The 11,299-nt window shown below is 42.4% G+C and overlaps 1 protein-coding gene across 1 annotated transcript; it reads right to left on the bottom strand.

Moving 5' to 3' along the window:
* Window positions 1–11: 11 nt before the first annotated feature.
* alkal2a (ALK and LTK ligand 2a) lies at window positions 12–5,047 on the bottom strand. Its single transcript, XM_080790592.1, has 6 exons — window positions 4,292–5,047; window positions 3,543–3,903; window positions 3,084–3,137; window positions 2,540–2,620; window positions 2,279–2,353; window positions 12–1,243 (listed from the first exon to the last, which is right to left on the bottom strand). The coding sequence occupies exons 2-5, from the start codon at window positions 3,820–3,822 to the stop codon at window positions 2,289–2,291; spliced, it is 480 nt and encodes a 159-aa protein (XP_080646718.1). The 5' UTR covers window positions 3,823–3,903; window positions 4,292–5,047; the 3' UTR covers window positions 12–1,243; window positions 2,279–2,288.
* Window positions 5,048–11,299: the final 6,252 nt, after the last annotated feature.

Below are 11,299 nucleotides of genomic sequence, written 5' to 3'. Positions count from 1 at the left end.
TATTTAATTTTTTAAATATATATGCTTTTTTAAACACCCATTTGATATATGCCAGACACTTTAATTTATGCTAGTTATAAGGTTTCCTTTTATGCTTTTTTACAATATGTACATATTGCACTTGGTGAGAATGTTTAGTGTACATAATGTACAGCAGAAACTTGTGACAACTTGGATATAAATATACAATGTACCACGCTCAACCAAGATTCACAGGAGGTCTGCAACTTAACATTTTGTTTGCAAAAGGGAAAGTTAATTGATTTTAGACATATATAATTTGTGTCTTATACAATATATCTGTAGTATTTTGACCTTCAGAGAACAAAAGCACCAGATGTCGGTCAAAACATTGGATTGTCAGTTGGTCACCATCACACTTTCACAAACTGGCCTTTTATTTTAAAAAACAACCAGTTAGAACTGCTTGTTATGTGCAAGAGGAGGCTAATGTTCTCTGTGGGTCCAAGTACAGAAATGTATTTTAGCAGACAAATTATAGGTCTAAACCCAACTTGAACCCAACCTTAAGATCGCATCTATGACTTTAATGTCCTGCAAAGACATCAAGAGGCAAGGATGTGTTCATGCGATTAATAATTTAATCATAATTTTCAGTGCACAAGTAGACGAAAGAATGCAGCTCTGCTGACTGGGGTCTGAGAGAGTCTTTTGTCCAGTAATATGCAGCACTGAGTGGAAGTGGCAGGCTCGACCCAAAACATCAATATACCACTACCAATGTTAGAAGCCATGTCACATCCACACCTAAAATACAGCTCACATTTTGATTCTTTGTCTCACACACACACACACACACACACACACACACACACACACACACACTCACACACACTAAAGAAGGAGAAAAGAAAAGAAAATAACTCCAATCCCTTTTTGTTTTGGGAAAAAAGGAACAAGGTCTCAAGATGGTTGTGTCAGTCATTGGTACATTTTCATACCATCTCTTTTCCGTGTCCAACTGTCCACCTTCACGCTCTACAGTATATCATAGTCTGTCTTTTTGCTGCTTTCTGCAGAGACAAGTGGTGTCCTCCAGCTGAGGCCAGGCAGGGCCAGGGATGGTTGTACTCCACACACCTCAGTAAGAGAGACCACTCTGGAGGAGAATGCAGTGCCTAATAGCAGACAGGGATGGTCAGAGTGCTTAGCTTCCCTGTTACTGTCCAAGGCACTTTTTGTCCGGGTTTTTTCTTCTGGATAGTTCGGGTTTGGCTAGAACCTACAAGAAAGAGTAAGTGAGATTTAGTGCTGTCTCCAACTTGGCAGCACCAAAAAAATGTTATCCTTTGCATAAGCACAATGAAAAATGATTTGTTGCTGATCTGCTGTTAATAGTGTGCAGCTAGCTACACTTGGTAACAGCATGCATAAACAGTATTTGTTTGACACAAAAGGATAATAACATTGGCAAAACTTATCTGGCAGTACATTGAGCGTGCAGGAGACTAAAAGTGATTAACTGCTCACTGACCCTTATTAATAATGTTGTTTATCTGCCACTGGGCTACACATGTGGCATAACTTTTGCTTATGTATTAAGCCATTTAAGGCGGGAACCCCTTTTGATGTTAGCATTAAGTTATGCTTTAGCTATTTAAAAATAGCAGATCTACAAGCTCATAGTGCGCCACCGAGTGGCGAGCTACGAGCTTGTAGGTCTGCTATTTTTGAAAAATCGAAGAGCGACTGACATAGAAGACATTTTTAGAATCTGATCTCAGGTCAGAATGAAAACTGTCAGGATGTAGAAGACATTTTTAGAATCTGATCTCAGGTCAGAATGGGTTCATCTAAAACAAGGACTTTAGGCCCGTTTACTATGAAGAAATCACCCACATTGGCACATGCATCGAGTCTTTGCCAGTTTTAGTGAGCAATATTACCCTTCTTCTTACTTTATTCTTACATAATATTATCCGTCCCATTGGTTATGTACAGTATTTGACTGATATTATAGACGGTTGTCGAACCATATGGATTTTCATGGGTCGCACATTTAGAGTAGTGTCAATTACTCTTTCAAGTTGGGACAGTATCGCCATATGTTTTACCTGTGCTGTGCTGTGCTGTGAATCACCCAGACATATCATATCACCCATGAAGCTGACCTGCCTGCTGATCCCATTGTCTAACAGTGGCCCAGCGCCAGTATTTGCAGTCTTGCACATGTCTTTCATTGAAAGGAATGTCTCTCAAGGGTCTTGGCCTTCTAAAGCATTTCATGACAGAATTGACAGGACATGTCGTTCTGTACCTTGCGTTTGTTAACCCTCTATGCACCGTGGGCTGCCCGCCAACCGCGTGAGAAGCCGTGCACATCTTTTGAAGTCTGTGGAGAAGACGAGATGAAATGGAGTGACTTGTAGCAAATACGCAACTGCGCACGAGGTACATGCTGCATGCTCTGCCCCCCCCCCCCCCGCCACCGCTGCTCATCTGAAACATGTGCGATGATTCTAAAACAATGTGGATGAGCTCAGACTGGAGCATACCTCAGCATGGTTGCAAAACTTACATGCAGGTATTGTGCAGTCCCTGGTGTTGTGGTAGAGTCTGTATACATGCTTCCTGCACTTGGGACTGAAGTACAGAGGACCTGCAAGAGAACATGCATTGATATGAATCCAGGTCACACCCACCTGCCTGTCCACAACAATAACAGCAATTGCCTATGAATGACCTTTATTTATATATACACACCCCCTCACATGGAAATATAAAATTGCATAAGCTATATAGAGACATACATTTCCTAATTATCCACATATATGATATGAACCTGAATATGGCATATATAGCTTATGCTGCATATACTTGCCATATATTGTCATAATATGATAATATATGCGTGCACCACAAGGGGTGCACGCACCACAGTTTGGGAACCACTGGGCCCTCTATCTCTTTCTCACACACACTTTCTCTCAGAGTCATGGACGCACATGCACGCACACACACACACACACACACACACACACACACACACACACACACACACCTGTCGCTCATAGTAGCCTATAGTATAGGCTATACTGTAGGCCACAATAACATGAGCTTACCTGTTAAATGTTTGAGAAACTTCTCTTTCTTCCTCAGATCTCTGGGGAATATTTCTGTTAAAGATAAAAATAAAAATAAAAGATAAGAAGACGAGAAGGGACATCAGCTTTTAAACTGCGAGTAAAAGATATTGATAGGCCTATTGCTTATACAGCTATCAGATGACAATGCCCATAAATGCATTTTATGTTCTTATGCGTTTGTACAGGGCAGGCTATAGGCAAGAACATTCTTTAAGTTCAAGGTGGTCAAGCTATAGGGCCCCAAAGTCAGGACTCGGGACATATTAAACCCAGGCACTATAGGCAGCATGCCCGTGAGGAACGAAAATCGCAGGTCTACAAACTCACAACAAAAGAGACTGTTGTGAGCTTGTAGATCAGCTATTTTGGGCTATTTTGGGTCCAAATACAGTTGTCACTCAGAATAGGGTTTTTTTTTATCGGGTCACTGCTCACCAATAATTTGATCTCCTCTGTCCGCCTTGTGGTTGCGTAAATCCCTTGGATCCACCGACCGGGACGTGGATGATGACGCCGGGGACACCTTATCGGCGCTGTTCGGGCCCCGGCTCGAATCCACGTGTCTCACCATGTCAGCTATCCGCCGCAGCAGGTTCTTGTCGTCCCTTGCAGTCGTGGAGGGAGCCACCGTGTGCGCGCTCTCGCCGCGGTGGCCGCTAATAGTGCACAGGAGCAGCACGAGTCCCATCATGACGGGCTTGCGCAGTCCGCTCATCGCTCCCGCAGACTCCGAGAAAAGCGGCGAGCTCCTTCTCCTCTTGTCGCTCAGTCAGTTCGGACACAGTTTAGAACACACCTGCAAGAGAGGTTTGAGTCACAACTCAGCCCCCCAGCGCACACATTTCTCTCAGACTCATTACCAAAAGTTGTTCGTCCATCATTGATGGTGACAGTGTGATAATATGTATAGGCTAATAGCCCATGTATGCCCCATTCAGTCATGTGTCACATATTGTGTGAACGCCCCGTGATCTCTGTATTTCTATAGCCTATCGAATTAGAGGCAATTCGATAATTAGAGTTCTGTTCGTGTAAAGCATGCAGACCAAATATCCCTAGATGAGCTTTAGGCACTTTTGTAATGAAATATGCAGGTAGCCTATATGGCGAAAGTTGTTGGGATCATTTTAGTCAGAAGAAGGGAATGTTGGTAAATGCAAGCAGGCGTATAAAAGTGTGATTACCTTAGAGCTTGTAACCTCTTCTTGGGAGTATAGGAAACAATACTTCCAGTGCGTCCAACAAGAAAACGGGAATAAAGTCACGCGTAAAATCAATTCAGCGCTTGGCGGTGTCCAGCCCCATATGGATCCTTTTTTTAAATAAATGATTGAGTGGGTAATATAATGTCTTTTGAAGTTATAAGTGTTGGCTCGGCATCTGTGGTCATCTTCTAATCCTTGAATAAACAGAAATGGTGGGAAAATAACCGCCGTCCGTGCATGGATCCACAACTCCGTCTTAGCAAAGTGTCAGATCGTTTGCCAAGGTGCCGCCGCTCACTTTTTATTCTGTCTTGCGGACGTAGTGACCTGTCCCTTGTGGATTACCATGCCATGCCAGGTCTTTAATTATAGAATCGCGTTATAACTCTCCTCCTGAAGAGAAAGTTCACATCAGTTTGGTCACTCAGTGCCTGGAGAAGTTTTCTGCGCCCCCTCCCTTCTCGTCACTCCACTTTTATCTGCAGTCCGCCGTTACAGGAAGCTTTCCTTTGATTGGAATTCCAATCAGCCGACATGCACCACAGAGATACGGGCATCCGTATTGGTAATGCAGTGCTCTCATAACCTCCGCGCTATTCTCAGAACATCCTTTCGATTCACGTTCCTTGCTCGCTTAAAATCCACAAGGTTATATTGGCTGTACATACTAACAGGCTATTAGCCTACACCGGTTCCATTTTTAGAGATCAAAACACGCACTGATATTAAAGCATCTTTTTTTAGTCCGTTTCCATCGGAAGCAACGGGTGTAACAACCCGCAGCTGAACTTTATCCTCCGTCTCTAGATGATGTAGATTAGTTTGTAGCTAATACCCTATGGTCGGTAGAACACTCTTTAAGTGACGGCATGCAATTGGCTGGCCTAATTCCCTCCCCCAAAAAGCAAAACATTATACAGAACTATGAAAAGAAGCTAAATAAATCCCCGTACATGGTTTAAGTGCAAACTGATGCAACTACATTCTCATTTCACAATTCACTCTTTATGTTTTTACATAATTAGATGAAAATAAAGACATGGACAATCCCCACGGTATATTAGCATTCATTCATTCATGCCCCACTGTGCGCATTGTGGCCCTGCGTAAAGGGAAACTTGGTGCTGAAAGGACAGCGCGCGCAATTAAACCCAACTGCGCACCTCGGGAACTGTGTCCAACAATGTCCGTATGCATCTACTTACATGCTTACCTGGTGGGCAAACATTTCTTTATACAAAAACTATTATACGAGTAATGTAGGCATATAGGGAAATACGTTAAACATAACTTATATAACAATCTAGTATGGCTTGCCACGTGGTTTTGTTTGTCGAGAGCGAGACCACACAGTCCTAACAGCCACATTCATGCGAAGATTATTATAGACGAAACTATTCTTTCTTTAAAGATACGGTATAGGTATTATAATTTTTTGTAACTATGTTTTGTGGCCATGTGTCTTGTATAGCCTATACAGCATATAATTTATTTCAAAACATATTTGCTATTCTCGCAGCAAACGTTTAGTAGCCTATATAAATAAAATGGAATCAGAATGGAAATTATGTCTAAAAATGATTGAATGACTGTTTTATCAAGCCAGTATAGTTGGGTGATTTCATCTCAACAGGGGGCGCCACATTTACAGGTTCATATAGGCTGAACCCGTGTTACAAATTACAATATAGGCCTATATAGCCTATATATATACTGCCAACTTTTGCCCGTCTTTTTTCTGCAAATAGTTTTCTAAATGTTTACATTTGTTCATACATGTTCAACAGCAATGAAAATCAATGAACAAGCCTATTCATATAGCTATGCCTATTCGGCTATATATATATATATATATATATATATATATATATATATATATATATATATATATATATTGACCAGACAGTGTAATGGAAAAAGATGTTGGTGTCTGTGACACCAACAATGTGGTCACTGAACATTGTCTGCATATGCCTGTCCGTCCCTTCCTTGTCATTTCATGACATTCCATTCATTTGCAACATTTCTGGTCTTTGTGGGAATGATTGCAACATCATCTGACAGGCTAACTGATAAACCCTTGATGTTTTATGTATATGTATAAACATTTTAACATTTAACAATAGAACACTAAACCTGCAGCCGTGATTTTCACCCGGACAATTATGATTTTCATAATGTTGCTGATGGGTCCTTCAGGAGGATGCTCAGTGACATCATAGAAAGGTAGGTGTGCTTCCCTGCCCACATCATTGGTTAAATCCCATATTCTCACACTGGGCCCTCTCTTTTCATTGGACCATTAATGTCCCAGGAATGGGTGGACCAAAGGAGAAGTGCTCAGCTCCATTTCTTTATGAATATTTGTAAAACAATACCCACATTTTTCACCGATTCTTTCACCCTTTTCTTTTTCTTTTTTTCTTTTTTGAAATTTCATGTTGAAATATTAACGAAGAGTACCTCAAATTGCCATGTAGGCCTATTGCTGTACCTTAATATATTTTGATGAGAAATATTTGTATATTATTTATAAAGGCTTATTATTATTATTGTTATGTCTGTGTTTTCTCTGTTCTGCCTCTCTGTCTCTCCTCTATCTTTCTGTCAGGCACCTCCAGTCACCAATTAACCTGCTATCTAGTCAAAACTTCACCTGACCATTGGCAATTGTGCAATGTGCTCCCCCCCCCTCCCATTTTCTGCTCATGCTCCTCTGAATCCACATCTAGCAATCACACCCCTTTGCTGGCAGATAAAAGGCCTGGGTCTGCCATCAACCACTCTCTCTTTCACACACTTCACCTCTCATTCTAGTGCTGTTTGTGCTTGTGTATCCCTTTGTAGTTCATTCTGCATTCTGCATCAGCCTACTGAGATCTGGTAGGTCAGTAGACGTGTCTACTGGAGCATTGAATGCTCTGATTAAACGTGATTGAACTGATTTTGTCTCTCGTGTCTCCATGCTGGCCACTCCAACATTCTATTTCACCACACTGCAGACCCATACACCTGTCTCCCACGCTGGCATGGTTTTCGTTGCGGGTTTGAGTAAATGGCGACGCCCCCCAGTCACTGCGTCACGGCGCCAAGGTGCAACACGTACCGCCCCTCCCTCCCTCCACCCTTTGACCCTTGTTGTGCCCCCCCACAGTTGATGAGACGCTCCATGCAGTGACAACAACTTCTATTTTTTAATCGATTTCACGGAAAAATACAGTTTGATAAGGTAAGACATGACAAAGCCCCATACTACCCACACTATACCAGCACTTTTGGACCACATGTTTTAATGTTTGGTTTCTCATAACGGCGAGACTTAATTGTTACATTTACAAAGTGAACGTGTATATAAACGTTCATATTTCAAATATAAAGTTCTCACCCCAGGGCCGCGAATGTTAGGATTGAGCACGTGTGCGGGTTAGCACCCGTGCATTCAATATTCTACAATAAAAAGCATTTTAATTCATGTGTGAACCAAAACAGTGGGAATTCAAGTTGACTTGATCGTCATGTGAACCATGGCTATAGTAATCAAACTGCTACCTATATGGATATGCAAAATGATATGTCCAGTTCTTAAACACACACCCTACCCACCCACCCCTTTCTCCCCTCACTGTATATGTTTCTTTTCCTTTTTGACCTCCTTTATGATGAATTCCCGTTCTATTCTTTGGCTTTATATAAGTGTCTATTTGTACGTCTCTAAATGTTTTGATGAATTGAACAAGGTGGACCATGGACCCTCTTGTAAACAAGTATAATGCTTTATTGGGTCGTCCACTCACAGTTAAGTCTTTGTATCGAGTTGTGCTTGAATTGTACTGTAATTCTGCAAACTGTTAATAAATATTTCAATCAATCAATCAAACGGACAGACAGACACACACTCACACTTCTCTCGTCTCTTTACAGGCGTACAGCAGGCATGTCTGAGTGTCAGCCATCAAGTTGCGGTGATGTACACTGTGGTAATCTTTCTCAGTATCCAGTCTTACAGGTCAGTAATGGTTAAACAGGACACACTCCCAGTGTTGTACCATCAGTAATGCGTCAGTAATGAGTAATGAGTTATGATGAATTATGTATTATTTTGTATTGCTTGAGAAAACCCGCAACGAAAACCATGCCAGCGTCTCCCACTGCTTCATCAGCCCAACCTTCTCATTACACACCTGTGCCTACTTCCGCAATCAAGCCACCACCTACAAAACTGGACTCATTCTGCCTCATTCCTAGCTAGAAGATAACCATTGTTATTGTGTGTATTCCTGTTCTCAGTATTTCCCTAGTGTTTTCCTAGTGTTCCTAGATAATTTCCTAGTTTGGATATTTACCTCCTGCCTGTTTTTGGACTCTTGATATTCTGGGCTGTATTTTGCGTGTCTTAAGTACCAGGTCTTATTCCCTAACTTGAGTAAACTAAAGACCTGGAGGCGTGATCAATGCTCTTTGGCCACTCAGAATAGCCAAATGGCATTGACCACGCCTCCAGGTCTTTAGTTTACTCAAGTTAGGGAATAAGACCTGGTACTTAAGACACGCAAAATACAGCCCTCTGCCTCATGCCCCCTTGGATTTGTTTGCCTGTTTTGAACTGGTTTCTTGGTTTTGACCTCTGCCTGCTGTACTTCGACGTAAGCCTTTCCCTTGGTTTTGAAACTTGTTGAACTTACTCTGCCTGTGTTGCCTGCATTTGGGTTCCATTTTGATACACACCGTGACTGCAAGGCGCATCCTCTGACATCTAATGTCCATTTGACACTGACATCTTGTCAGATCAATAGAAGTCCAGAATTATGCTGCATGCAGTTGCTTATTTGCGATTAACTTCACATATACACCAACACTAGTTGAAAACTTTATTATCAATATTATACTTTACATATAGTTAAGCAATTTGTCGACCACACAATACCCAAACCCCCCCCACCCAGAAAAGACCATGTAGGTTGTGCATTTCCTTAATAAAAGGCACCCGTAAGATGCCTTTTCATTGAAAAAAGAAGTATACAGGTCCTTGATTCTATGAAGACATACTTTCACACACAGATGGAACCTGCAAGGCACACGAAAGAGGGGAAGACTGCAGAACACCTGGTGCAAGGACCTTGATAATGACATCAAGCAGTGTGTATACACTGACATGGAAACAGCTGGAAAAGAAGGCCCAGGGCCAGGATAGAGGACTCTGGCGGACTGTAGTCAACGGCCTATATGCTCCATGAAAAGGAGCGATAGGCATAAGTAAGTAATACTTTCACACAATTGTATTGCATTTCTAACACATATTCATCCTCCTTGACCTGTGGCCTCTCTATCACGCACGCACGCACACACACACACACACACACACACACGAGGCACCGCCGAGCGAGCTAAAGCGAGCGAGCCGCTGTGCTGAACGTTGTGAAGTTCGCTTGAGCCAACTCAGCCAATCAGAAGCTGTGTCTCTCGTTTTGTCTACTGCCAGCTGCTCCTAATAGTTAGAATGGGTCAAATGCAGAGAAAGGATATTCCTCCACACTGATCAATACAAGTTACTCAAAAAAGGAGGAAAAGAAATCACGCCAATTTCATGCTGAACACAACTCTGCGAGCAAACTAAGCGTGCTAGATTTACACCACATTTGCATTACATTTAACATGCTGTTGAAGGCAGTTATTGTAGGCTGCCGCAAGAGTTTGTGTTCTGATAGTGGATCACTAAATTATGGCGAGGACACAGTACTTAAAATGTTGCATCCCACAAACATGTGGCCCTTCTACTATTTCTACAAAACGTTCTGTTTTCTGCAAACATCAACAAATAAACCTGTGATCCTTGGAATTTCTGGTCTGTGTGCAACCTTGATAGATGTTCTGTTTGTAAACTACAGACAGACCCTATAGTCACGCAGCTATTGTACACTATATGCCTGCATGTGTGGAATTGTAGGATTACAACAGGAAGAATTGTGATTTAGCCGTTTCAGACATGCATTTTAGAGCTTCATTCATCGCCCGCCAAATTGGCTCGTAACTTGACCGTGTTACCCGCCACAGTCAATCTTCATCTGAATTTGGCATGTTAGCGGGTGCTAATTTCAAGCTCTGTTATGACTGCACTTTCCTCCTCCTGCTGCCTGTAGCACCAGCAGACAATGAGTCTGTTTCACATCTTAATTTATCTCATTCTCCGTCAGGCCAGAAGGCCAGAGGTGGAGATTACGTTTTTGCCTCGTCTGTCTGTGTGTCTGTGTGTGTGTGATCTCCCAAACTGCTGGAAGGATCAGAATAAAACATCGTGTGCGTGACTCCAGTAGACCTAGGAAGACACTCCACCCCAGATCTTTCAAATCGGCCTCATGATGGCGCTATACCAAGCCACTTTCAGTTTTGGCCCATGGCTCTTGAACCTAATGGCGTACAATCAAAATATACACATGCACGTTTTAGTTTTTTAATGTTTTTTTGTGGCTTTCGAGGGATAGACAGTAGGCTGACAGGAAATGGGGAGAGAGATGGGGGCGGGGATGACATGCAGTAAGGGCCGGGATCGGGAGTCGAACCCGCGGCACAATGCCAGACTGGATTACCAGCCAAGGTGCCTGGACCGCTGAGCCATGGCCCAGGCCACACACAGTTTTTGTGATGTGTTTGATCATGAATTTAAGACTAATTCAAAGTAAATTTGTTGAATAGAGACAGTTGTGAACTGAAAACAAGTGCTCGTTGGCGAGGGTTCAATCATGAAAGAATAGGTCCAAGGCACTCTGCTCCAGTCAAGTGAAAAAAGCCTTTATTATAACGGCATGGCAAAGATCATTAAAATACAGACCAACGCGTTTCGGGTATACAAGCCTTCGTCACGATGGGACCCTGTCAAAGGCAGGGTCCCATAGTGGGAAAGGTTGCAAATAGATGCAGTATCAACATGCTTATCAGCTTTGGACAGGTTTGTTCGTTTCTAACAATTTTCGCTGCCACGTTTAGCTTTTG

Source organism: Protomyctophum bolini (genome assembly GCF_963924005.1).
Source record: "Protomyctophum bolini genome assembly, chromosome: 19".
NCBI lineage: Eukaryota > Metazoa > Chordata > Actinopteri > Myctophiformes > Myctophidae > Protomyctophum > Protomyctophum bolini.
This window is presented reverse-complemented; position numbering and strand designations above follow the sequence as displayed.

Excerpts from the sequence above, each read along its gene's own strand:
- alkal2a (XM_080790592.1), bottom strand. The coding sequence starts at position 3,822 with ATGAGCGGACTGCGCAAGCCCGTCATGATGGGACTCGTGCTGCTCCTG. Across the intron at positions 3,138-3,542 it reads CAGAGGAGATCAAATTATTG|AAATATTCCCCAGAGATCTG; the intron begins GTGAGCAGTGAC and ends TATCTTTAACAG. Across the intron at positions 2,354-2,539 it reads GGACTGCACAATACCTGCAT|ACTTCAAAAGATGTGCACGG; the intron begins GTAAGTTTTGCA and ends TCTTCTCCACAG.